Raw genomic sequence first — 27826 nt, forward strand, 5'->3', positions numbered from 1 at the left:
AATGATATTATAGATGTTAAATTTGCATAATAATATTAATTTTGTTTTTTTACCCATACACCTATGTGTGTTAGCACTGTATACTCAGTACTTCCCCGAGTCCTGTGAAAAAATATCACAAAATATCAAAATTATATAAAATGCTAAACAATAATTTAGGTACACTTTTTGAATACATAAAATCAATCATTTGTGTACCATTTACGTACTAAAAATAGATCATATGTGTACAACCTTGGCTCTGAAAACGTCAACAGACTATTTTTAAGAGGGGGACCCACCCCCATGGATCCGGGCCAGAAGTGAAGCTTTCTGGGGGGGGGGACAATCAGCATTATCTTCAGTTTCATATCATTGAGAGCTAAATATAAGTTTCTTATCCTCCAGAATGCATTGTTATGCTGTTTTTGTTGTTGTGTGGTTTTTTTTTCTTTCCAATTGATGTGATTAATTATTTTATCAAGCGATCATGATTAGTCCACTTCAGGGACTTCTGTTAAACAATGAATGGATATCTCGGTCAGTGATTGGAACTTGCCCTCAGTTGGCCAAGCTGGGTAAACTCATTGGGCTCAAATTTGGGAGAACAATCCACAAGATCCAGCCATCGTTTTCACCAAACTTTTCCTAGGTTAAGTTCCGTATCCATAGACGTTAGGACGCAATGAACCCATCCTAAGTTAGGGCAAGTTACATGTACTAGAGTTAATCCTAGCAGGCTGCTAGGCTGGTAGCTCGAAATGCTTACTGGACCAGGAATATTTGTACAAGACCAGAATCAGAATGAGAAAAAATCTTGACAACAGGAATTTAATTCTTTTTATTTGACCAAAAATTGCACTAAGGTTTATCTCATCTGTCATTTTTGTATAAATAATACAAAACACAAGACTTCGTCAAATCATAAGTTTATACTTACTGGCCCAGCACTAAAACTTTGAGCCTGTGCTCTAGTGTAAAATTCAAGCCCTGCCTCTTTTATAGTTTGTTCACTCTTGCATGTTATTTTTATGTCAAATATGCACTGGTTTCGCCATCAAAGGAGCAAAGTTTTATTTATAGGCGTGGCCTCACATTCACAGGCATGGCATTATTATTTTACGACACACCCACAGTCACCATGCGGTACCCTCCGTTGGCAAGCTGAGTCTGGTCACCATGACAAGGTGTGTTGAACGTGGTCATTGACCTCTTTGATAGTTTGTTCATCTTTGTACCACATCGGGGTATATTGGTAAAACCAAAACTAATATTCTTTGTCTCCGATGCAAATTTCCATCTACATGTATTTGTTCATCTTTGCTCTTTGTTTTATGCAAAAGAGTTCTGGTTGTTTATTCATAAATGTTGCCCCTTTGAGGTGCCCTTTACCAAGGAGAAATTGCCTTGGTGCCCTGGGCAAAAATGAAGCACAAGGCCTGTGATTTTCATCATCTTAAAAGGTGCCACACTAGTTTTGTTTCCACTCGACCTCACTTTGGTTGCAGTGATTTAAATGGTAAGTGAAGGAGAAAAAAAGATGGCCGAGCCTTGATGAAGGTCGATTTCTTTCAAACCTTAAACATAATAATGTAAATTTGTACAGCGCCTGTATCCGTCAACTAATAACGCTGATAGCATTGGAAACAAGTAATTGCAAAGCAAGTTAACAGTACCAGGGTTTGCCCTTGAATTTTGTTGTGACGAGCCAGCAAGATCAATTAGCTTGTCATTTCAATTTTGTCACTGGTCCATATTTCATTAAATATAGGGATGCTTTCCAACTCAACTAGCCAGCTTGACCACCTAGCAGTGAATTTGGCTGATCCTGGTTTTTTTCAATTGGCATTTGGCCAGCGAACCACTATTAAAGTAGAACGCTGAGTTCATTAATAGAGTTCAAAAGCATAAATAAAAAAGAATGTTTGTAAAGGCACTGGACACGTTCGGTAATTATCAAAGACCATCAGTATTCTCACTTGGTGTATCCCAACTTATGCATAAAATAATAAACCTGTGAAAATTGGGGCTCAATTGGTCTTCGAAGGTGCAAGAAAAAAATGTAAGAAAAAACAACTGTGTTGCACAAATTTGTGTTCTTTCAGGTGCATAATAAAAGGCTGCAGTCCTGAAGCCTTTTTTTATTTCCAGTAAGAAATTATCTCTTTCTCAAAAACTATGTTACTTCACAGGGAGCCGTTTCTCACTGTAACCAACAGCTCCTCATTGCTCGTTACCAAGTATGTTGTCATGCTAACAATTATTTTGAGTAATTACCAATAGTGTCCACTGCCTTTAAGCTCCTCCTGAAACTTGACAAGAAGCACATCACAAAGTTCATATCTCAGTGGGAGAGCTTTTCACTGGCTTTAAACCTTTAAACATGTTAAACACAAAAGGTACTCTTGCCCCTGTTTTATTAGCTTTTTAGGTAAACAACACAGTGGATGTATTGATGGGATTGTTTATGATATCAACAAACTTTTACTTCTTAGCAACAGGGAAATACACGACCTCCCACTATGCACTACTCACTCGATCATTAAAGAACATTTTGCCTGTCAAAGCATATTCCCCCCGGAATCGATGGTTTCCATGATAAAAGGCAAGAAGTTCTTTTTATTGACTACAATCCCAGCCATTCTGTATCTCTTTGAGCCCCCCCTCAACAAAAAGCCTTTGTTTTCTTCTTTAGCTTCGTTTAAAAAAAAAATGTTTAAAAAAAATTGTTTTAAGCTAATTGAAGCCCACACCCTGTACAGTAGGTCAGCCCTTGTACTCAATAAAATGTTCCTACTTTTTTCTAAGGACCAAGAAACGCCTGTTTATTTTTTTTTAGTCGATGTTAAATGAAGACAATCACAAAGCGCTCATGTTTAAAAAACATTTTATTTTGGAACTCACTGGACTTGATTCTTACAATATGACTTGTTTCTTATTTGCTTATTTTTTACTTTTTTTATTAGATAAGTAATAAAACCCATACATTGACTGTATATACAAATACAGTGGCAAGTGAGTATAGTAATTACAAATTAAATACAAATTTACTCAATTAATCTTGATAAAGGTTAAGGCAAGTGTTCCCATTTTTAAGAGAATTTCTGTACCACTCCCATCACACATTTATCAGTAAAAACTGTAGTCAAATACACATATTGTAAATGCTTGTGTACTTTATGTAGTACCTCTCACAATCAGGGAGATTAGGCTAGCTCAGTGGTTTCTTTCCCCGTCTTTCATCTCCGTGGACCCCAGAATGAATCCCACCTTAGTCCCTGAACCTTGCTTGTGGATTGGGTTTTCAGTCCCTACCTTATTACATGTACATGCATTTTCCCCAAAATCTAAATCTAAAACTTAACATTTCTTTCTGTTTCCTATCCATCCTGGTATTGGCAATACAATTGGTACTTTGCTTAGTCGTGCCAGCTGATAACACTAACATATAAGTTTACAAAATCACATACTGTACATGTAATTACAAGTTGTACTAAAGAATTTTTTAAAATGACACTCATTACAGACTAAAAATAGTATTTACAAAAAAGCACATTGTCAGAAAATGTTTGTCATAATTTTGTTTGTAAAGTAAGAAACTACATGTACTGGTAAACTTATCCACCACCTATTTCCTTGCCTTACCCACCAAAAACTTATTAGAAAATAAGAAGATAATTATTTACATGAAAATGAGAAACTCTAGCACTCGCTCCTGATGTCGTACCCCTCTCCCGTACCCCTCTCCCGTACCCCTCTCCCGTACCCCTCTCCCGTACCCCTCTCCCGTACCCCTCTCTCGTACCCCTCTCTCGTACCCCTCTCTCGTACCCCTCTCTCGTACCCCTCTCCCGTAATGAAATGAGATACATTTAAAATTTGGGTTGTTGTTTTTTCGGCAAGAAATTTGAATGCATAGGCCCTCTTAAGATTATTTCATTGACTGCACATTTCAGTAATATCCTCTCAAATCAATCGCTTACAAGTTCAAAATGTAAACCATTGAGCGTCATAATTGTTCCATAAAAAACATACACATTTAGATGTATTCAAGTATACTTAAAGGAACACGTAGCCTTGGATCGGACGAGTTGGTCTTTGAAAAGCGTTTGTAACTGTTTGCTATAAATACATATGATTAGAAAGATATTTTAAAAGTAGAATATAATGATCCACACAAGTATCACTCGAAATTGCGTGGTTTTCCTTTTACCTCGTCGACAAACACGGTCGGCCATTTATGGGAGTCAAATTTTTGACTCCCATAAATGGCCGACGGTGTTAGTTCGCAAAGTAAAATGAAAACCATGCAATTTTGAGGCAAATGTGTGTGGATCATTGTATTCTACTTTTAAAACATCTTTCTAACCATATGTATTTTATAACAAACGGTTACGAACGCTTTTCAAATACCAACTCGACCGATCCAAGGCAACGTGTTCCTTTAATACAATATTGTTAATTTGTTTGGCTTATTTTTATAAAATATAAAACATAAAAGTAATGTGTGAAAATAAAAATTATTTAAAAGTATTTTGAGCAAAAGCCCCAGGATTCTCCTCATGCACAAGATAGTATCAAGACATTACTCTTGAATGTAAAAACCTTTCTACATTGAGTCAAATCAATGGCAGTATTGAAGGACAAATCTGAATAAACCATTACACCAAAAAGATATGAGTTATAATTCTACGATTGTATTTTTCTGTCATTTTTTAATTTTATATTTTTACTTTTATTTATTTTTAAACTAGAAAAATAAAATTTTAAATTCTGTGGCAATACAAATTTGTTATGAAAGTAGGTTTAAGCATCGATTTGGCATAATTTATTTCATCTTCCAAACACATGGATCCTTCATTTGACTGATGGTTATAAACCCATTATATTGCCATTTATGTACTGCTTCGACGCTCCATAACTTCAATATTGGAGTCCAATATGAAGGATTATAATTGTTGCCCGCCTGTTTGTCCTAACAGTGGTGTCATGGTGTCACGGATGGGGATTCGAACCCACACTCTGCTGATCAGAAACACCAGAGTTTGAATTTGGTGCTCTTAACCGCTCGGCCACAACACTTCCAAAGAAAAGATCAGAATTAAATTGAGAACAAACTTCTTGAGTCCTGACAACATGCTTTTAACTGATTTCATGTGAACAATTGAGCACTTAGCATATTACACATGTACTAGAAAATAGCAGTGTCTGATAGATACAACAAGGAAGGCAGATACAACAAGGAAGGCAGTGGTAGCACTTATACATGTATGACTTAAAGACTAACTAATAACATAAACAAACTGCATGAGCTTTTGTAGCAACAACTACTTCAGCTTTTTATGCACTAAGACATGCAAGAGAAGATTTATCTTCCGTGTTAAGTAGATTCGTATATTCTGTGTAAACTGTAACTGCGTATACTGTACATGCTGTATGTGTGCACTGTGAAGAACATGATCTCATATTGAAGGCTGAAATAGTTTATCTGATATTTGGCGCATAGTTGAATAGAAATGCGTAGTTTATAAGCCATGCTGGCTTACTGCGTACTATGTAGATGCATTCAGCACATATTTTATATTGTAGGCTTTCATATTTTGTCTAATATTCGAAACCACACTGAAGATGATATTGAATGGTCAAACAGTAGGAGGGTTGACTGTGTTCTGTGTAGATGCAATTACCTAATTGTAGGTCAGTGAAGTTTCTATCATTCAAAACCATACACTGAATGACCAAACAGTAGGAGGGTTGACTGTGTTCTGTATAGATGCAATTACCTCATTGTAGGTCAGTGAAGTTTTGGAGGGTTGACAGACCTTTGAAAAATCTCCACATGGTATCATGTTGTATGGTAGCAAAGTTTATAAAATCCTTCAAAACAACACATTGAAAGATTAACAGTTGACTGTGTACTGTATAGATATAATCACCAACAGCAAAGTCTATATATCCTTCAAAACCACTCCGTGAATGATTAAAGGAACACGTTGCCTTGGATCGGACGAGTTGGTCAAAACAAAAGCGTTTGTAACCGTTTTTTATATAATGCATATGGTTGGAAAGATGTTTTAAAAGTAGAATACAATGATCCACACAAGTTTGCCTCGAAATTGCGTGGTTTTCCTTCTACTGTGCGAACTAACATGGTCGGCCATTTATGGGAGTCAAAATTTTGACCCCCATAAATGGCCGACGTGTTAGTCGACGAGGTAAAAGGAAAACCACGCAATTTCGAGGCATGTTTGTGTGGATCATTGTATTCTACTTTTACAACATCTTTCTACCCATATGCATTTTATAAAAAACGGTTACAAACGCTTTTCAAAGACCAACTCGACCGATCCAAGGCAACGTGTTCCTTTAAATAGTAGGAGGGTTGACTGTGTACTGTATAGATGCAATCTCCAAATCGTATCATATTGTAGGTCAGCTTAGTTCATCTATCCCTCAAAGCAACACAGTGTGTAAGGTTCATCAAATCATGCAGCAAACATGAGTTTCGATTTGATATTTGATATGTGTTTTGGATTGCACGTTGATTCATCTTTATAGAATGTACAGGAACTTTTAAAAGCGAAATGATAAAGTGAACATCGAGGCAGTGATGCAAGAAAACGAAGCTTGGTTGCCTCCAAGTTGCCTGCAAAAGTTCCCTCGTGTGTGACAAGGCCCTTAAAGGAACACGTTGCCTTGAATCGGACGAGTTGGTCTATAAAAAACGGTTGAAACCATTTGTTATGAAATGCATATGGTTAGAAAGATGTTTGAAAAATAGAATATAATGATCCACACAAGTATCACTCGAAATTGCACGGTTTTCCTTTTTCATGTCGCGAACTATCACGGTCGGCCATTTATGGGAGTCAAAATTTTGACTCCCATAAATGGCTGACCGTGTTAGCCAACAGGGTAAAAAGAAAACCACACAATTTCGAGGCATATTTGTGTAGATCATTGTTTTCTACTTTTACAATATCTTTCTAACCACAAACGGTTACAGAACGCTTTTCAAAGACTAACTCGACTGATCCAAGGCAACGTGTTCCTTTAAAGCTATGTACAATTTTTCAATTTTGAAGTATTTAATGTTGTTTGAGTAGCCAAAACAAACTCTAAACCGTAAAGGGTTCCGTCCTTTTCCTCTGATTTTCATCAAGAGAATTTTCTAATTCAATGTGTATGTCTTGGTTTAGTGGCATGTATTGTGTCTTATTTCTTGTGTCCTTTTTGTAAGGGTACTGTGGTTTTTTGGCCACACCCCTCTGTTGGGTTTGGCCCCAGGGGTAGATGAAGTACTCATGTTGGATTTGTTGCGGGCTGTTGTCAGAAGGTTGGTGCTGCTCTCTTTGGTTTGGAGGGTCTCGAGAATCAACTTTAATGATTTTATATTTTGGGATGTTACCATTAGACAATGAATCAAGCACATCTTCGAGGATGCTCCCCTCTGGTGCGGTAACAGCCTGAAGATGTTCTCTTGCCAGTAGGGGTATTTGACTGGTTGGTGGTGATGGGTGAATCTGCCTCTGTTCATGAGACAGAATGCCAGAGTCGCTGGAAGTAGCGCTCTCTGGATAGGCCTGTTCTGAAGGAGGAGCGACCTCATCGATGTTGCCCAAGGTGTCCCGGGACCCGAAGGCGGAGTCAAGAATTTGGGATTGAGAGGGGATATACTCATAAGGATTTTCGTCGTCGTCATTGAAGGACTCGTTATTATCGGTGATGGGAGTGACTTGTGGTCGCCTGTTTGGCGGTTTGACCACCTGAAGCTGGTGCGGTTTGACTTCCTGCAGCTGAATCTGCTGGTGGTATCTCTGGGTCCGCCAGTTGAGACACCTAATCAAGATACTCAATACGATGACAATGACAGAGACTGTGGCCCCAGCGACAAGGACATAGATTATTACATCACTCAGCCCAGCAAACAGGAAAAACTGATCTTCATTTTGTCTTGAACTTGTAGACTTAGGCGGTGTGGATGCAGCAATATGATCCAGCTTAACAGCTCTCGGACAGAGGTCTTCGTCTGAGATTGAGTCCAGGAGTTTGCCTTCCAGATGTTGTGGCGAAGGACATGTCAAGTTTACTTTGCTGGCGTCAACCCACTCATCTGACTTATGCAGTTGGATCCATTCACGAATGGGGTTCATGGAACAAGTACAGGATAAGTCGTTCTGCCCCAAGTAGAGTTCATCAAGTCCTTTCACCAGTTCTTCAGACAAGCTGCTGATTTCCTGCATTTCGTTATCATAAAGGTCAAGTATCTTCAGTTGGGGTAAGGTTGGAAAGGCATTTATTGAAATGAGGAGATTACCAGACAAGTCTAACTCTTCTAGATTCTGTAAAGGATCAAAGGTTCCACTCTCTATAATGTTAAGGTAATTGTTCATTATGTTCAGATAAGTAAGATCTGACAAATCGGCAAAGATTTGTGGGGAGAGATTTGTCAGTATGTTATCGCCCATGTGGAGATATTTCAACAAAGGGGTGTGTCGGAAAAGGCCTGTGGGTAATTGACTTATTTCATTATGACCAATGTACAGACCAGTGAGGGCGCCAAGTCCACGAAAAGCATCTTGATGAAGTTGACTTATGCTGTTCTGATTCAGGAAAAGTCGTTCCAGAGATGAACTGCCCTCAAAAGCTCCCTCCTCTACACTTTCTAACAAGTTGAACTGTAAGTAGATGTACAATAACGAATCGCATCCATCGAAAGCTCCACTGTTTATCTCGGAGATGGTGTTGAACTCCAGGTCAAGATAGCGCAGATCTCGAAATCCCGTGAAACTTCCCGCCTTGAGGTTTTTAAGTCTGTTGTTCCGAATATCCATGGATACCGCGGTCTGGTACCCACGCGGGATCTCCTCCAAATCGCGGTTGCGGCAGTTTGCATCTAACGCCCATTCGGTGAACTCGCAGGTGGCGCTGCTGTTGACATCTCGTGAAGCGTCTACTCCTGTCATAAAAAGCAGGAGTACTACGCTAGCTTGAGACGTCAAGATTACAACCATAAGTAACGCCATGATGTCTGACTCTCAAAAGGCTAAATGGCACTTATCTGATGAAGAAAATAAAAACAATCAAAGAAGATATTTAGTGGGATGTTAAGTTTTGGATGCGAAGGATGTGACACAGTCTCTTGGTGTTCATGTTTTGAAACAAAATGGAGGAGTGTTACGTCTGATCATTTCTCTATGGTCTGATCAGCAAATGTTTGCAATCAATTTAACAGTGAATGACATGTTATCAAACCAATAATTTTTGCTTGCAGAACTGAAAATACAATTTCTATTTTTATGTAGTAGAAATTATTTGTTGAAATCAATATTGCAGCAAGTTAAAGATTTGGAGGAGAATGCTTGTTTTTAGTTGTGCAGCCACTTGCAGCCATGGTAATAAGAACATCAAAAAGGCAAAGTTCTTTAATAATTAATAATAATAATAAAATAATATATATATAATATTTTTTTGTTTTTGTATATTATTAATATTTAAAATTTTAAATTTATTAAAATTGTTTGCAAATATCCAGAAACTGAGTTCAGGTCTTATTCTAAGGTTTTTAGCTGTTCCGACAGTTCCGTCAGAACAGCTACTGTGATCGTCAAGATTTTTTTATTTATTTTTTATTATTATTCTTTCTTTCCTCAAAATCGTATTGACTTAACACTTGACTTGTAAAATTGTCAAATGTCCAATTTGAATTTTCAGAAAGAGACAAATCATATACCATATGAAAGCATATGACCTAACTTAGTTTTTAGATTTAATTAGACTCACATTCTTAATTAATTATTCACGTGACAACTGTATGAATATTAAATTAGGCAATACTGTTCCCATCATATCTCAAGAACTAAACATCCAATCCCAATTTTTTTGGGGGGTTATGGAGTGGCTGTGTGATTATTTACAATCACTATCTCTAATTATTATTGATTTGTTTAATTAACCTTACTTTCAAATATTTCATGGCTAAATTTTACTTCCCTGACAATATGATAACATTTTCATAGCCACAAACTACAACATATGTTAAAATCAAGTATTTGAAGGAACAGAATCGCGCGCACGTAATACTCAGTATGGATGGGACCAACTTAGACCTGCCTTTTTGAATCCACACAAGCTTCGTTCTTCACTCTAAAGAACTCAAAGTTCAAGACTGTTATTTTTTTTTTTTATCAGGGTAACTTTATTCTTCATTTTGTTCTGGATTTTGGAAAAACTTTGCTTGTTTCTGTTGTGGCAATTGATATATGTAAGCAACAGTTGGGTCTTCAAATACTATTTCCGTGAGTGGACTGAGCACTACTATTGCTTTCCAATCTGCTGGTAGGCCTACTGCTATGAACTTGATCATCAGCCAGCATTCACATTAAAACTATATAGGTTGTTTAATGACAAATCCTGTCGTACTCAAATGCGGGTTGCTTTCTTTGCCAATTTTATTGAAATTTCCTTCTTTTTTTTTCTTTTTTTTTAGGTGATCAGGCACTTAATTCATTCACAACACCTCACGTTTTTTTGTATTTTTTTTATTACATTAATGACAAAAATCCGGAACAATTGTCAATTTGGATGCTGTACAAACCTGAGCAAAAAAAAGTCAATCAATTATATTAAATTATTAACACAAAGAACCATCAATTAATTGAACCTCAGAGCTTTGACTTCCAGGAATGAATATGTTACCTTTTCCACTATTTTCCATTATTTGTTTGCTTTCTATATATATATTTCCAATTACTGTTGTTAAAAAAAAACTTCTATCAAAATAAAGGTCAGAAGTAAAGGACAATGCAATCTAGACCGTTAAAAAAAAGCGGGACATTTCAGCTGCTATCCAAATCACTGAAGTGAGTATCACAACACATTCAACTTAGCAAACAGTTTTCCCGCCAAATTTAAACGGATACAAAACCCAAAGAGGGGATTCAGGTAATGTGTTGGAGCATGGAGGGACCTGAAATATTGCTTCATTAATGCTAAGGTACATGTAGTTTAACATTAAATGAACGTAACAAAGGCTGAAAGCAACTGTGAATGTTGCGGAAAGTATTTTTTCTTTTTTTATAGGTTTGCCTTTTGAACCCCCTTAAGTTAATGGACCAGTCCAGATTTACCCTTCTGTGAAATCTGCATCATCATGTGATGTTTTACAGCAAATCAGCATCTAGGGTACTTCAGGGTGTATTTCTCACAGAGGGGAATTCCCATTGTTGTTGTTGTGCAGATTGTCACCTCGTTAAAAATGGATTCGACATTCTTGGGAAAAAACTGTGACAGGTGTTTCTTTTCTTTCCGTTTTCTCAGAACATTAATACTACACGTACATTCAGAGCTGAAACTTTTGTTGTATCTTCTTGGGGGAAAAATGCCAAGAAATATATGACCCCCCCCCCCATCTTTAAAGGTGAAAACGACTTTACTTAAGCTGTGCCTGGAACTTGTTTAGCAAACTGAAAGTTTGGGGATTAATGTGTACACCAGTGTAATGATTGTTCCATTGACGGAAGCCAGCGCTTCCTTCATTATTTGGTTTCATTTTCAGAATAATTCTTAATCAAGGTGGACAACTGTTCTGTGAGCGCAATCTTAAAAGAGTGGGCCGTTTATCTTTTTTTCCACAGAAAAATCATGCTCGTGTATATTTATATATTTTAATTTTAGCTATTCCTATTTTTAGAAATTCATTGAAATGTTTACGTCATTGATTTTTGAGGGGAATGTTAAGTGTTGTCTGCTAGGTCCTTTGAGTTTTCAAGTACTTGGCATAAACAACCTTTTCCAGTTGCATTGTCATTATTGTTTGTTGATATACCTGGAACATGGTACCTGGATTCCAGGGCCCCTGGACCTTGAACTTGATTGATCAACTGCCAAAAATCTATTAAAGCTGCAATCTGCAAACTTAAACCCAGATATTTTATAGTGCCTGTCAGGCAGAAAATATTGCTTATTAAAAAAGTTTCTGCTAATACCCCCATCACACCGAACTCTTTCTATCTACGTTTTGAAAAAATGTAGTCTTGTTGGATAGTAATGTGTGCGGCGAGGACGGAGTGAGCGGGGGATCGCGATTCATTTCAATTCACTTTACTATCCACGATGGGAAATTCATTTCGGCCTTTTATACAACAAATTTACAAAATTTACATAAAATACATATACATTCACTCTTACATTTAACAAACAATACACAACAAAAAGATCCAAGTCAGTTCCCATTTTCAAAAAAAGGTACCAAAAGGACAAAGAAAGTATCCATGAAATAACACTCAGAGTTAGAATTGCTTGCATCTTTATTCACTCTTCTTACATTTACTGAACTATGAAAAACAAACAAACCAAATACCAAGCCGATTCCTATTTGCGCAAAAGGTACAGTAGAAAACTGCAACTTCAATTTTATCTAAGACCCCTTTGTGTTTTGCCCCAGCTATCCTGTGCCCTATGGCAATTTTAGTAGAAGTTTCTCTGGGTGGGTTAATGTTTTTGTTTGTCTTTCAGGCAGTAACGTGTTTGTAAGGGCAAGTTCAAACCGCAACTTCAAGAACCCATTTGCAATATAGTACTTTCTCTTGGGGAATATTTGTGTTTGTTTCCAGGTAGTAAGGTGTTTGTTATGGCAAGTTCAAAGAGTTAAGAATGTTGGTAGATCAAATACAAGTCAGTTCCTCTTTGCACAAAACGTACAGCAGGACAAACAAAGTGACCATGACATGTCACTCAGAAATGTAATTTACTTCATATTAAGTCACTCTTACATTTACTTAACAATGAAAAAACAAACAAAGTTCCAAGTCAGTTCCTCTGTGCACAAATGGTACAACAGAAAACCACAACCCTTTGTGTTTTGCCGCCGGCTGTCATTATTCTACTTTCTCTGGGGGGAATATTTGTTTGTTTCCAATCAGTAATGTGCTTGTAACGGCAAATTCAAAGAGTTAAGAATGTTAGCAGGTCATGCTTCAAGTCAGTTCCTCTTTGCACAAAAGGTGGATCAGGACACACAAAGTGACGGTCAAATGTCACTTAAAAATATAATTTATTACTTATAAAGTCACTCTTACTACTGAACTATGAAAAAAAAAAAAAAAAAAATACCAAGTCAGTTCCTCTTTGCACAAGACAAAATAAAACAAATTCTAAGTCTATTAATATGTGCTCATGGTCATATCCCTGTTCTTTGTAATGTGTTTGTTACAGCATGGAGGTTGAATAAGGCTGCATGGTAACAGAAAGTTCCAGGAGAAAAGAATGTCAATAGTTCAGATGTTCATCTCTCTTCTTTTGTGAGACTCATCAACAGTTGAAAACATATTCAGTTTCATAAAAACTGACCTAAACAGGACATTAGCAGAGAATCGTTGGTGTATTATAGAGGCTAGTTTGAGATGGTAGAGGCTATAGAGGCAGTCTTTTCAGGACCCTGGAATATATGCTCCTGATGAGTCAGATTCAGACAACTGTTTGGAATACTCTGGTCTGGTGATGGTAGGAACTTCTCTTCATATCCATTCCTTCTTCAACAGTCTTTTCAGGACCCTGGAATAAATGCTCCTGATGGGTCAGAGTCAGACAACTGTTTGGAATATTCAGTCTGGTGTTGGTAGGAACTTCTCTTCATATCCATTCCTTCTTCAACAGTCTTTTCAGGACCCTGGAATATATGCTCCTGATGAGTCAGACTCAGACAACTGTTTGGAATGCTCTGTCTGGTGTTGGCAGGAACTTCTCTTCATATCCATTCCTTGTTCAACAGTCTTTTCAGGACCCTGGAATATATGCTCCTGATGAGTCAGACTCAGACAACTGTTTGGAATACTCAGTCTGGTGTTGGTAGGAACTTCTCTTCATATCCATTCCTTGTTCAACAGTCTTTTCAGGACCCTGGAATATATTCTCCTGATGAGTCAGAGTCAGACAACTGTTTGGAATACTCAGTCTGGTGATGGTAGGAACTTCTCTTCATATCCATCCCTTGTTCAACAGTCTTTTCAGGACCCTGGAATATATGCTCCTGATGAGTCACAGTCAGACAACGGTTTGAAATACTCCATCTCGTGTTGGTCGGGAACTTCTCTTCATATCCATTCCTTGTTCAACAGTCTTTTCAGGACCCTGGAATATATGCTCCTGATGAGTCAGACTCAGACAACTGTTTGGAATGCTCTGTCTGGTGTTGGCAGGAACTTCTCTTCATATCCATTCCTTGTTCAACAGTCTTTTCAGGACCCTGGAATATATGCTCCTGATGAGTCAGACTCAGACAACTGTTTGGAATATTCAGTCTGGTGTTGGTAGGAACTTCTCTTCATATCCATTCCTTCTTCAACAGTCTTTTCAGGACCCTGGAATATATGCTCCTGATGAGTCAGACTCAGACAACTGTTTGGAATGCTCTGTCTGGTGTTGGCAGGAACTTCTCTTCATATCCATTCCTTGTTCAACAGTCTTTTCAGGACCCTGGAATATATGCTCCTGATGAGTCAGACTCAGACAACTGTTTGGAATACTCAGTCTGGTGTTGGTAGGAACTTCTCTTCATATCCATTCCTTGTTCAACAGTCTTTTCAGGACCCTGGAATATATTCTCCTGATGAGTCAGAGTCAGACAACTGTTTGGAATACTCAGTCTGGTGATGGTAGGAACTTCTCTTCATATCCATCCCTTGTTCAACAGTCTTTTCAGGACCCTGGAATATATGCTCCTGATGAGTCACAGTCAGACAACGGTTTGAAATACTCCATCTCGTGTTGGTCGGGAACTTCTCTTCATATCCATTCCTTGTTCAACAGTCTTTTCAGGACCCTGGAATATATGCTCCTGATGAGTTCGAGTCACACAACCGTTTGGAATACTCTGTCTGGTGTTGGTAGGAACTTCTCTTCATATCCATTCCTTGTTCAACAGTCTTTTCAGGACCCTGGAATATATGCTCCTGATGAGTCACAGTCAGACAACCGTTTGGAATACTCTGTCTGGTGTTGGTAGGAACTTCTCTTCATATCCATTCCTTGTTCAACAGTCTTTTCAGGACCCTGGAATATATGCTCCTGATGGGTCAGAGTCAGACAACTGTTTGGATTACTCTGTCTGGTGTTGGTAGGAACATAGAGGAAGGTAAGAACTTCTCTTCATATCCATTCCTTGTTCAACAGTCTTTTCAGGACCCTGGAATATATGCTCCTGATGAGTCACAGTCAGACAACCCTTTGGAATACTCTGTCTGGTATTGGTAGGAACTTCTCTTCATATCCATTCCTTCTTCAAACCTGTTTGAGTATGGAGGTTGTTCTTGCTGGGGTGCTGATGGCGGAGTTGAGAATGTATTTCAAGAAACTGGACATGTCAGTATAAGTGAAGGCAGCTTTTAATGGTAGGATGTACCTTGTTTGTGTTTCCTGCTGGTTTTTCCCTCTTATTTTGTATCCTGTTCTGAAGTTGTTTGTGTTATTTTTCCAATGGGTTCAACCTTAACATGAAGTGCAATGGTGTACTCAAGGATCATTAGAAGGAACATTTTATAGGGCTGTTATTTCCCTGTTTATAGTCTCTTCAAAGTTTTGTGTTTGAAAAAGTCATAAAAACTAAATGGTTGTGTTTCCTCTTTAGTCTTTGAAGTATTGTTGTAGTCTTTTTATGTAAACTTGGTTTTAAACTAAGTACAAAAAGATCATTTTGTTGTGTTCTTGTCAATTCTTCACACAAAAAGTTCAAGTAGTAAATATTTACAAGAAAATAAAGTGAATCACAAAAAGATCATTAGAAAGTAATATAATGGCTCTGGATTTATGATTTTGTTATATCAGTAACACACCATTGAGTTGTCTGTATGTTCGTGTTTCCACCACACGAACTATTTGATTTGGGGGGGTTTTCTCTGATATTACCAAGCTGCCAAAAACATGAGTGGGTTTCCTTTGTTTTCATAATGTTTTTTTTTTTTTTTTCTGGATGAAAGGCATCGACCATGTGTTCATATTTAATTTAATTGGTTTGTTTGTTTATGTTTAGACATTGAAGGGATTTATATTTGTCCGTGAAAATATTGATTACTTTCTAGCTGTAATTTTTAAGAGTACATTCTTTCCAGTACCAATGTTCAAGGGAGGTATTTCCATCTGGATAAGCCGAGAAAAACTAGGCCTGATACTTCATGGAGGCAACAAAGGCGATTGCCTCCGTGTTCCTTGGTCATTGCCTTGGTGCCCTTGAAATGGTCCTATACAAATTTGCAATTTCATCATAGGGTGCCCTTTACCAAGGAGAAAATGCCTTGGTGCCCTTGCCCTTTCAAAAACGAAGCATACAGCCATGTAATAAGTTAGCAGGATGAAGCATCCCCTTATAAAAGTAGAGGATTAGAATGAATGTACTCGCTCAAAAGCCAATGATGTACCCTCCCTTTGTCTTGAAAACTAAATGATTGGAAAGAATTTAACTTGGTACTTGGTAGTTATCCTCCTGAAACTTCCGCCTGGGAACTTGACAAGGAGAGCCGGAAGGCATCGTCTAATTCTTTTTTTGATGACTGTAATTGCTTTTGAAGATTTGGTTGGATTTTGAACAAAATTTGAGAAAAAATAAATTGGTGTAGATGTACAGGCCTGTATGCTTCATTTTTGATAGGGTAAAAGGGCACCCATAATGAGGAAACTGTAAATTTCTACTGGAGCATTTCAAGGGCACCAAGGCAATGCACCTGGGAGCATGGAGGCAATCGCCTCTGCTGCCTCTGTTAAGTACCAGGCCTGGATGTAGTAAGATGAGCATGACCGTCCCTTTAATGAAAGTCTCCCCAGGGAGTGTGCAGGCATCTCGGCATATCATTACCATCATGTTTCATGTGGCTACGTGGCACCCTTGACATCCATCTGCTATTTACGATTACTGGCTGTCTGACTGCCATCCTGCACTAGCTGTGTACGTGCAAACATTGTATATTCCCAGTCACATTGTAATAACATATGGTTTATATCACTGGTATTTGCAAGAGCACATTCTTTCAAATCATTTAGTTTTCAAGCATTAAGGGATGGTACATCATTGGTTTTGGAAGAATAAAAACAACATTTATCTCTATACAATTTTTACTGTTGCAAAAACATGTGAAACCTTACAAACAATTAATATTTAGAGCATTCATACATTTCCAATATTGACAATATAAAGTAATACACTTGAATGAAAAATCCATACATCTCCATAGAATTGCATACAAATAAAAATAATAAACATTTTAAATTTTCAATAGCCTTTGCATAAATACCATGAAAAAATTGACTGTGCACGTCTAGCATTGGTCCCTGTTTAAATTTGTAAGTTTGTTTCCTCTATGCCTTAAAGTCAAGTGCGCAGGACCAATTTAAAGTGGACAGAAAACAAATTTGAATTTGAGAGAGACTTGCACAGTCTTTTGAAGCTATTGGTTATATAGGGCCTTCATTGTACTTTTTCAAAAGTAACTGAAACGCTCGGACAATGCAATTACAATGTCGTTAAATAATACCAGTAAAATACTCCTCCCAAAAATGAGAAAGACTAAAAAGTTTTGAAAATTAACCCGTGGTGCCCTGTGGTTTTGCTGTGGTGCCCTTTGCAAAGACCCAATACAAATATAAATTTGTTTTCCCAATAGTAAGTGCCCTTATAATATCCTGTTTTCTTTCCAGACTGAAATTCAAGGCCTGCAATTAAACAGCTGTTCTGATTTTCAATGAGTGATGTGACTATCACATCATAAGCCTTTTTTAGATATCACCAATACTATAAGATTATCGGGTTTGGGTAAATTTGGCTGTATACACCCAAACCAAACAGTACACTACTATCATAGTGTCCACCATACCTCATGGGGTTAGTTTATAATCAATATACATATATACTAGTATACTCTTTAGCTGTGTTCATGTCTGTGAACATAAAACCTCCACGGTATGAACCATCATGTGCAAAAGACTATACCCAGGCTGAACACAGCTACTTCAGTGCTAGCCGAAGACCTGTGCTTACAGTATTTTTCAAAAAACAAGGTGCTAGCCTACCTGGCCGGTCCACTGGCTAATGCATGTTGTACATGATTGGCAACTCCAGGCTGGACCTATGGATGCATGGAGATCCCAGTGCTGGAAAAACTGGTAGTGGTGACAAAATTGGTTAAAAAATGTACCTATTTTAGTGCGCCTATCATCCAGAGTTACACCAATGACATTATGTGCATTGGCAGTTATGGGCATACCATTTTTTTTTTAGAGGGGTGTTCCTGGTAATTCCCAGGGACCTTTACTATTGTCCATGAACGCTCTAATTGGAATTGTATTCAAATTGCCTCTGTCAAAGAATAGTTAATGGAGTGACATTTTGAGTCAATCCTAGTCTTTAAAAGTTTAATGACAACACAACAGACGTAAACATCAGACAAAGTTTGTAACAAAAACAGTTTAGTGGAGAGAGGTGACAGAATTGTATCAAAGTTGTGATATGAAAAAAGTTGTCATAAATTATGGCACCTATTATGATAATGCGAATCTTGTTCAAAACTGCTTTAAAAAATTGTTCCTTGTTGTGTATAACTAGACAGACGGCAGTTCATAGCAACTGTCGTCAAGACATTTTTGTTTAAGTTTCAATCTAAAATCCAGCTGATAATAGAATACCAATCCTCTGGAGCAACATTGCCCCCTGAAAAAAAGCTGTTCAAGTAAAGGAAATTACCAATTATAACAGCCGCAATTGGAACAAGGCAAAAAAGGCAATTTACAAAATCCCTGATGCTTTTTTTTTTCTTTTTTTCAAAACTTGTTCATCATGCATGATATACTCTTTTTAAAGGGTCTGTAAATGTTTGGTTTTTAGAACCCTTTGAATGTTTCAATTAAAAGGTGGTCTCTATCGCCGAAAATCTGAGGGAATGTCCATGTAGGAAGATTAGTCCCTAATATGAATACACATTATCTTTGCAGCATTACCAACAACGCTTCCTCTATTCAAATTTGGGGATAAGAAGTGATAAATTTTTCCATAATCACCGTACTTCAAAGTGAAATGTTTCTCAAAATGCATTACACTATCCAAAGCTGGTGTCCTTCTCACCACCTAAGTTTTTATTTAAAAAAAAACCCCACTTTAAACACTTGTAGGCACTTTGCCATTGTAAATCAAGCATATTATTGTGCATTTGACCTGAAAGATTGAAATCAATACTATGACATGGGAAGAGCTGTACATAGTGTTGATTTCTCATACCCGGGAAAATGTGGAAAGTCCCCGGTGCATGCAATTCAAACTTTAAGGCAATGTGCACAATGAGTAGCTGCATCAACCGTAACGACTAATAATGATAAGAATAATACGAGAGCATTTGTAAAGCCCACTTTCCTGGGAAAATAACCTCAATACACTATTCATGCTGTGAGAGAGTACATTAGTAGAAAAAGCTGCTGCCTATTTGTATAGTTGTCATAGTCACATAGTCCTATATCAAACAAAGTTAATTTGATAATACATAATAGTATGGACAGAGACATCTCCGTAAATAGTTCATTACAGATAGAGATAACTCAATCAATAAATTATTATAATTAGAGATATTTGTTATGTACAAATAGTTTATTACAAAAAATTTCCATAAACGCAGTACTTAAAAGTGAAATGTTTCTCAAAATGCATTAAACTATCCAAAGCTGCTGTACTTTTTACCACGTAAGTTTTTATGTAGTCATTACAAAACTTATACAGACCCTTTAACAACCTGACTGACAGTTGAAGATACATGTAATGACGTGGGTAAGCTGTACATTGTGTTGTTTTCTCATAATGGGGGAAAAGGAGGGAAATCCCTAATGCATGCAACTCAAAACTTAAAGGCACTGGATGCCTTTGGTAATTGTAAAAGATATGCATAAATTAAATATGAAAACGTGAAAAGTTTTGACTAAATTGGTCATCGAAAATGCAAAAGAATATTATGAAATATGAAGTCTTTTAATATTTGAGTGAGAAATTACCTCTTTCTCAAAAAACTATGTTTACTTCAGAGGGAGCCGTTTCTACTTTATGCTCAACTTTGATTGGTTGGGCTTGGAGTCAATCTGTTTTTGTAATTTTTTGTGTGTGTTCCAAACAGCCTTGGAGACAAAGTCCCTTTGAATGAGTAACCAGTGTGCAAGTGCTTTGGTTGAATGCGTATGATACAATCGTTTCTAAATTTCAAAAGAGTAAAAAAAAAAAGCTTCCAAGGTTGCTACTTATTGTAAACATAAGTTGGTGTTTTTCCACCCATTTTGATATTGAAATGTAATACCAGACACAGTTGTTATTTTGCTTGAGTATTGTTGCCACTGTTATCATTCAAGTTTGCCAAATCACCTGTGTTCCATGGCTGTTTCTTTGTCATGTGGCTTAAATTAGGCCTCTTTCTCATCGTCTTTATTTAGCCATGAGAAATGTTCTTCATTTGTTGTTTTCTTCTCAATAATGTCCACATTTCACACAATTGTTTTTATTACATTGCTTGGGGTGGCCACTTTTTAGCAAGTGTGTGATGTGTTGTGGCCGAGAGGTCTAGTTCAACCGACCCAAGCTCTGGTGTTGTCAGCAGCAGTGTGTGGGTTTGAATCCTGGTCATTACACTTCTGCCTGGAGCAAGAGGCTTAACCATAATTGCTTCATAAAAAGTTTGGAAGGTAGTGCATTCTGAACGTGCCCCTGGTGACCGTTGATAGTTCAATCTTGAAGTGGCCATCCATCCTTCTGATATTGAGCGATATCTCATTGTATAGGCTTATATGTAAATGCTCTCCTGGAGGTTTTGAAAGCCTAAGTGCTCATTGATGTCATTTATGTCTTGGGGAAGACAAGTAGATCAAATAGTTGGTGTTTCTCCAGAAGACAATCACGACATACTGATCGAAACAGTGAGTTCAAACCAACGGTTCTTTTTAGAACCACCCCAAATCATTAAATGGTGTTACCGTAAACTTTACCACATCAGAAATTACTTCTTAGCAAATTTCTTTGCTGAGCAAACATGAGTGGGCCACCAGTCGCATTATCATAAATGTTTTTGAATTTAGATTGATGAGCAATTTCGCTTATGTAATCTCTTTCTGTGCTTTGCTGTTCAACAGAAAACATTGCCTAGCAGGTTTCTTTACTGAGCAAAATATGAGTGGGCAACCAGTTGCAACATCATAATCTTTTTGGAATTTAGACCTTTTTCTGTGCTTAGAAAGTTGTTGTCCTTATAGACTTGGATGAAATCTGGCCCAGGCTCCCAACACTGAAAGGGGTACTCATGTAGACACGTCATTAGACTGTTGTAATATACATTTATAAACATATCTTGTTTATTTATTGAACACTAAAAATGTAAAAAATATTACAAAATATTAAGGGAATCAATGTGTGGTGAAGAGGTTTTCAACTAGTGGTTTAATCCCAACGAGGCCTGGTTCTTGATAATTTTACCGAGACGAAGTTGAGGAAAATTATCGAGAACCAGGCCTCGATAGGTTTAAACCACTAGTTGAAAACCGATTCAACACACTTTGATTCCCATTTAATTCATAAATACCTTTTCGTTAAAAATCATCAACACTTTTGGTCAAAAAGTAAAATAAATGCAAAAATTATAATTGTTCAATGACTTCTTTCAACACAGCACCCCTCCAGCTATGAAATGGTAAGGCCCTCCGACGCCCTCGGGTAAACAACTCCTTATAAGGGAATGCTGTGGGCGTCGCGCGTATCACGTGATGTGGCACGACTGTTCCGGCCGTTGCTCTCGACCAATAGCAATGAAGAAACTGTCGTATAAGCACAGGTGCAAGCAGGCGTGTCATGCCCATGTTTCAACTCTTTTTACCGGTCATAAACAAAGGTTTATACATACCCACATGACGCGCTCTCCACCAATAGGAATAGCGAAACTGTCCTAGGTATTTATGAATACATATTAAAACATTACAAATGTCCAAGTGGCAGTCGATAACACACAGCAAGTTTTATAAAGTTAAAAATAGAAAATTTATAATTATATAAAAATGTGACCGCTACCTGGTCCCACATTGAGGGCTTTCATTGGATCAATGGAATGTTTGTATTTATAATAATATAATTAATTTTTATAGCACCCATCCAGGAAACATGCTCCTGGGCGCTGAACAACTAAAAATAAAACCTATTAAAATCCATAAAGTTATAAAATCTTGGAGAAAGTACAGTTGAACTGTAATTAAATGCAGTATCTGTACACAACAATCAATATTTTAAAACAGTGAGGATAAACACTAATTAAAAGCTGGCATTTCTACAGAAAATAAATTTATTTGTCTTTATTGCAAGTTAAATCAGTAATTCTCGCTATCAAGAATTGATATTGTTTTACTGTTTTCTCAAAAAGTAAAGCATTTCATGGAATAATATTTCAAGAGAAGTCTTTCACCACTACCTTCTGTAAACCCTATAAGTTATTTGTAAATCTTTTATTTTTGTTTCTGTACCGAAAGGGTCCAATGGCTTTAACCGCTAGGTCATGACACTTCCACACTCAGCCACGACACTTCCAAGAGGAAAAATGATGAGTAAATACTCAAATCGCGTTTGTCTACTTTGTTTTGGGGTTTTTGTTTTTTTTTCAAATAAAGATAAGGATTATAATTTCTGTTGGGCTCTGGAAACAATGTTATCTATACAATGATTCCATTCTGTGTAGTTATATGTAATTATTATTAATATAATAATAATAATAAAAAGATATTTATAAAGCGACAAATTGCCATAATAGCCTCAAAGCGCTATATACAAAGATACAAACCATTTACCAAAATTACAACATTAAAATACAGAGAAAGAAGAAAAAAAAAAAAATTCAAGGCAGTTTCAAAAAAAGAAGCTGGCCCAGCCAGAGAAAGTACATCCGTCATGTTCCCTGAACTCATTTATCATTAACCAAGAAGGAGTCAGACTATTTTACCAAGCCTGCTCCCTAAGCAGTGACCTCAATCTACCCCTCTCCTCTTCTCATATCACTCCATGCCAAATTATTTGGACTTGGATTACATTGGAATGTCTCAACCAGTGAGAAATAATTGTTATTTTGGGCTAATGCCCCCAGTCCTTCTGAATCATTATTTCAAAGGGTTTCAGAATGGAGGAATAAACAGTAAAACATTTAAGGCATTAAATAATAATAATAATAAGACATTTGTAAAGCGCCTAATGCAAAAGCCTCTAAGCGCATTAAAGAAACAATAAAAGACCTATGGAAATTAGATAAGCCATTTAAAAAATTTATTTGAGATATAAAAATATATACACTTTCTTTATAACCTTTACAATTTGTTTAAAAATATATTATTTCAGTCCGGGTATTGTAATTGTCATTGTGTATTCTTATTGGTGCTGTTGCCATGATTTTACTCAATTTGATGTTTGTTTTTATGGCTATTGTTTCAGTCATCTGGCCAGTGAATCTCATTATTGTTGGTGTGTTTTGTGATATAGGCCTATATTTTTTATGGTTCTCTCAAAAGGCACTGGACACTATTGGTTATTACTCTTGCAAATTCGATGATGACAAATTGAGCCCCCAATGTTCACAGTTGTGTTATTTTATGCATATGTTGGGATACACCATATGTGAGAAAAATGGGGTAGACGGAAAAGGAGACACAGTAGAGGACCCTACGTCATCACCGTGATATGAATAAAATATTTAGGTCAGGTCATTCCCTAACCCTAACCCTAACCCTAACCCTAACCCTAACCCCAACTCTAACCCCAACCCCAACTCTAACCCCAACCCCAACCCCAACCCCAACCCCAACCCCAACCCCAACCCCAACCCCAACCCCAACCCCAACCCCAACCCCTCTACTGGTTTTCCTTTTCCGTCTACCGAAAAATGGTCTTTGACAAATACCAATAATGTCCTTTAACACTGCCTTTAACAAAATTTCAACACACTCCATCCTATGATAACACAGTAGGCTAGGACGGAGAATGTCAATTATTGGATAGTGATTAATCTTTCACACTGGATCTATATCTTGTTCACTGTGTTTTTTTATGTTTCCTTTTCTGTCTTTACGAAATCTCAACACTCCCAATACAGTGATAACACAAAATGCAATTGTAGAGAATGTCAAAGATGCAATAGCCAACGGCATTACGATTTTGTCAAAAACGTCAACATTCTCGTCCTGCAGATAAGTTGTGGTAAGAGGAAGGGGTGTGGTGCTTGTTACTGGGCAAATTTTGGAGGTGTTTTCATGCCGCAGCAAGATGGTGGCATTTTTAGCAGAATCATAGCATGTTGCGTTCGAACGTTGGTGGTTTCCCAGAGAGCCTTTGTGATCAATAAGCCATTTTTGTAACGGTTTGAGGTGGCAGCTGCAGTTGAGGGGATTTTTAGCGAGATACACCACCTCTAAGTTATGGTTGTTACTTCTTCGGTTACGAACGTTCATTATGTCAAAAAAGCAAGTCAGGTTTTCAATGTTTTTGAGGGCATTATCAAATAAGTCCAAATGTTTGAGATTAGGGAGTTCATCAGGAAGAGAGATGGATATGATACGGTTTGAAAAAAGTTTGAGAGTGCGGAGATTTTTCAGGTCTTCAAACATCTGAGAGTTGATGTTTGTGAGTTTGTTTTGACCCAAGCTGAGATGTTTCAGTTTTGTTAACCCTTTAAAAGTGTCATTTAGGATGAAAGAAAGTGAGTTGTTTTCTATGAATAGATAGACGAGTTTGGTTAATTCTTGGAAAGAATCTGAATAGAGTTTGGAGATGTGATTACTGCTCAAAAAGAGCACTTCGAGATTTGGGTTGCCGTCAAATGCCCCTCTCTCCACCTCGGAGATGTTGTTGTTGTTAAGAAAGAGTTGACGGAGGTTTGGGGCTCCGGCGAAATTGTTTGTATAGATGATGGTGAGAAGGTTGAACTGGGCGTAGAGGGTGTCAAGTCTGGAATTGCTGTTAAAGGCAAACGGACTGATATTAGTCATTGAGTTCATCTCGATGTCGAGATAAGTAATGGCACTGTATCCAGCGAAGTCTCCATCGTTGAGGACAGTAATCTGGTTGTGGCGTAGGTCTACCGTCTGGCACATACAGCACTCTCTTGGTACGGTGGTCAAGGACAGTCTGCGACAGTCGGCATCATAAGCCCAGTCGGTGTAATCACACGTTGACCCGCATGTCTTGTTTCCTTCAATAGTACAGCTCCAGCCACTGTTGCAAAGTGCAAATACTATTATAAGAACTGTACACTGGTACTTGATGCTTGGTGCCTGTGAGATAAAGACAAATAAACAAAAACAACAAAGTGTCAGTGAGTATTTTAAACTACTTTCGGATGTTTTTGTTAAAAAAAAAAATAGAAGTTATCTGCCTTTATGACATCAGTTTCCATTTGCTAAATAAAACCCCGCTGAACTTTTCTATTTACACATTATTACAAAAAAAATTAATAAATAGATGTTTGACAGATAAATGACTATGAAGAAATATATTTTTCCTCAAATGATTCAGTCCGTTTCATAAAAGACTGAAATGACTTGTTAAAAATAGTATTGTTGACATGAATGTTTACACCCTAATATTATAGTCTATAATAAGAAAGGGTTGCCCCAGCGCGAGTCACCGACGCTAGTGACTACCCAGCCACATGCAAAGCAGCCAATCAGAAAGCACAATTTTTCAGTCACGAAGTAACACTTGAACTTTGGTTTTTGATTGGCATCGTTCACAGTTTGAACAACAATGAAAAAGGTTGTTGCCAAAGCAGCCAATCAGAAAACATTAGCTTTTGCATTAAGCGCTTTACAAATGTCTTTATTATTACTAGTGGGAAAACTATGACTCCCTCGGTGATCCCCGGAGCGTTCCATTTTCCGTCAGCTTTGCCTCAGGACAATAGAACGTTCCGGGGAACACCTCAGGAGTCATAGTTTTAACCATAGCACCCGAAGCAGTCAATATTTGTATAATGTTAGTATTATTTCAATTATTAACTAGCAACACATCCTCAACACAACTACATGTAGCAACACATTGTGGTCACACATTCTCAAAAATACAAACTTGTGGAGCATTCCTTTGTTCCTTCCCATGTCCCTGCTCCCAAAGATTTTGTAAAAAATACTTTGCTCCTTAAGGAGCCCTCCAGTCTTTGCAATTCCCCCATTGAGTCCTTATGTTTTCCCTTTTTGTTGTCCTTGGTCCCCATAAGCTACAGACAATGACAACAAAGTACATACATCTGTGCAAATATTGTCAGTCTTTTACTAGATAATACAGGCCTACATGTAAGTGTATATGTTGGGCGCGATCGGTCAATTTGCGCGATCAACCGATCGCGCTGCGCTATTGAACGATCAAATTAGGATCAATTGAACGCGCAGCAATCGGTCGATCGCGCAACAATCGGTCGATCGCGCAGCAATCGGTCGATCGCGCAACAATCGGTCGATCGCGCAACAATCGGTCGATCGCGCAACAATCGGTCGATCGCGCAATGACATCTTTGCGCGATTGACCGATTGCGCTAGGAGTATTTTTTCCCGTTATCAGCGGATCGCGCAGGAATGGTTTTGCGCGATCTACCGATCGTGCAGGAATGGGTTTGCGCGATCTACCGATCGTGCAGGAAAAGTTTTGCGCGATCTACCGATCGTGCAGGAAAAGTTTTGCGCGATCTACCGATCGTGCAGGAATGGGTTTGCGCGATCGACCGATCGGCCCATCGCGCAAAATCATTCCTGCACAATCGGCCGATCGCGCCGAGCCATTCCCGCACGATCTGTTGATCGCGCATGTTCGTTTGCCGAATGTTGCGCGATCGACTGATTGTTGCGCGATCGACCGATTGTTGCGCGATCGACCGATTGCTGCGCGATCGACCGATTGCTGCGCGACCAATAGATATTTCGATAGCGCAGCGCTATCGGTTGATCGCGCAGATTGACCGATCGCGCCCAACATATACAAATAGTAGTATAAATTTTACATAAAAATACTGCTGTATAGACTTGTCCAACAATAACAATTTAAAAAATTATATTTCCTTACCATGTCAGCAGTAGTTTGTACATGTATCATGCAGCCTTTTTGCTTGAAATTAAACTGAGTACTAGATCGAAATGAAAGTCTTTATACAAGTGTTTACCACTTAAATTATTGGAGGCGTGTCATCCTTCATGAATAGCGTGTTGGTATTCATGAAAAGCATGCAATTTAATGGCTTGTGATAGTATACCATAGGTTGTGACATGAACTTGAGTTGCACTGACATCAATCATGCACATATCTGGGTCAGTCTCATGTAAGCTGAAGGGGTTGAGAGAAGTCCACAGCAGTACTTTATTTCACGCTTTATCAGTGTTTACTTTTGAGTAACTAAATTGGGCCTGACATTTTAAAAACTGCAAAAGTAAATATTTAACTGATAAAGCTGGGTAAACATAAACAAAATGCTTTTCAAATTGGGCCTTTGTATCTTAAGGTGCCTATACTCAACATTTTAAAAACTGCAAAAGTAAGTATTTAACTGATAAAGCTGGGTAAACATAAACAAAATACTTGAATATGGGCCTTTGTATCTTAAGGTGCCTATACTCAACATTTTAAAAAAACTGCAAAAGTAAATATTTAACTGATAAAGCTGGGTAAACATAAACAAAATACTTGAATATGGGCCTTTGTATCTTAAGGTGCCTATACTCAACATTTTAAAAAAACTGCAAAAGTAAATATTTAACTGATAAAGCTGGGTAAACATAAACAAAATACTTGAATATGAGGTAATTACAAATTGTTCAGACGTGGGGTTAA

At 37.6% G+C, this 27826-nt stretch overlaps 2 protein-coding genes across 2 annotated transcripts in view; one reads left to right on the forward strand and one right to left on the reverse strand.

Moving 5' to 3' along the window:
* Window positions 1-27826, forward strand: part of LOC139949662 (germinal-center associated nuclear protein-like) — a 94406-nt gene that overhangs the window by 39464 nt on the left and 27116 nt on the right. The window lies entirely within an intron of this gene.
* Window positions 6346-27207, reverse strand: LOC139950042 (uncharacterized). The gene is made up of 4 exons (XM_071948673.1): window positions 27065-27207; window positions 24031-25284; window positions 13468-13548; window positions 6346-9014 (listed from the first exon to the last, which is right to left on the reverse strand). The coding sequence occupies exons 1-4, from the start codon at window positions 27092-27094 to the stop codon at window positions 7098-7100; spliced, it is 3282 nt and encodes a 1093-aa protein (XP_071804774.1). The 5' UTR covers window positions 27095-27207; the 3' UTR covers window positions 6346-7097.

The sequence above is a fragment of the Asterias amurensis genome, chromosome 17, assembly GCF_032118995.1.
Source record: "Asterias amurensis chromosome 17, ASM3211899v1".
Taxonomy (NCBI): Eukaryota; Metazoa; Echinodermata; class Asteroidea; order Forcipulatida; family Asteriidae; genus Asterias; species Asterias amurensis.

What these genes read in the sequence shown, in the direction of transcription:
- LOC139950042 (XM_071948673.1), bottom strand. Translation starts at nt 27,094, where the DNA reads ATGATACATGTACAAACTACTGCTGACATG. An exon ending in TACAAACTACTGCTGACATG is followed by an intron (nt 25,285 to 27,064) that starts GTAAGGAAATAT and finishes TTTATCTCACAG; the next exon opens with GCACCAAGCATCAAGTACCA. An exon ending in GTGAACAAGATATAGATCCA is followed by an intron (nt 13,549 to 24,030) that starts GTGTGAAAGATT and finishes CTGACCCATCAG; the next exon opens with GAGCATTTATTCCAGGGTCC.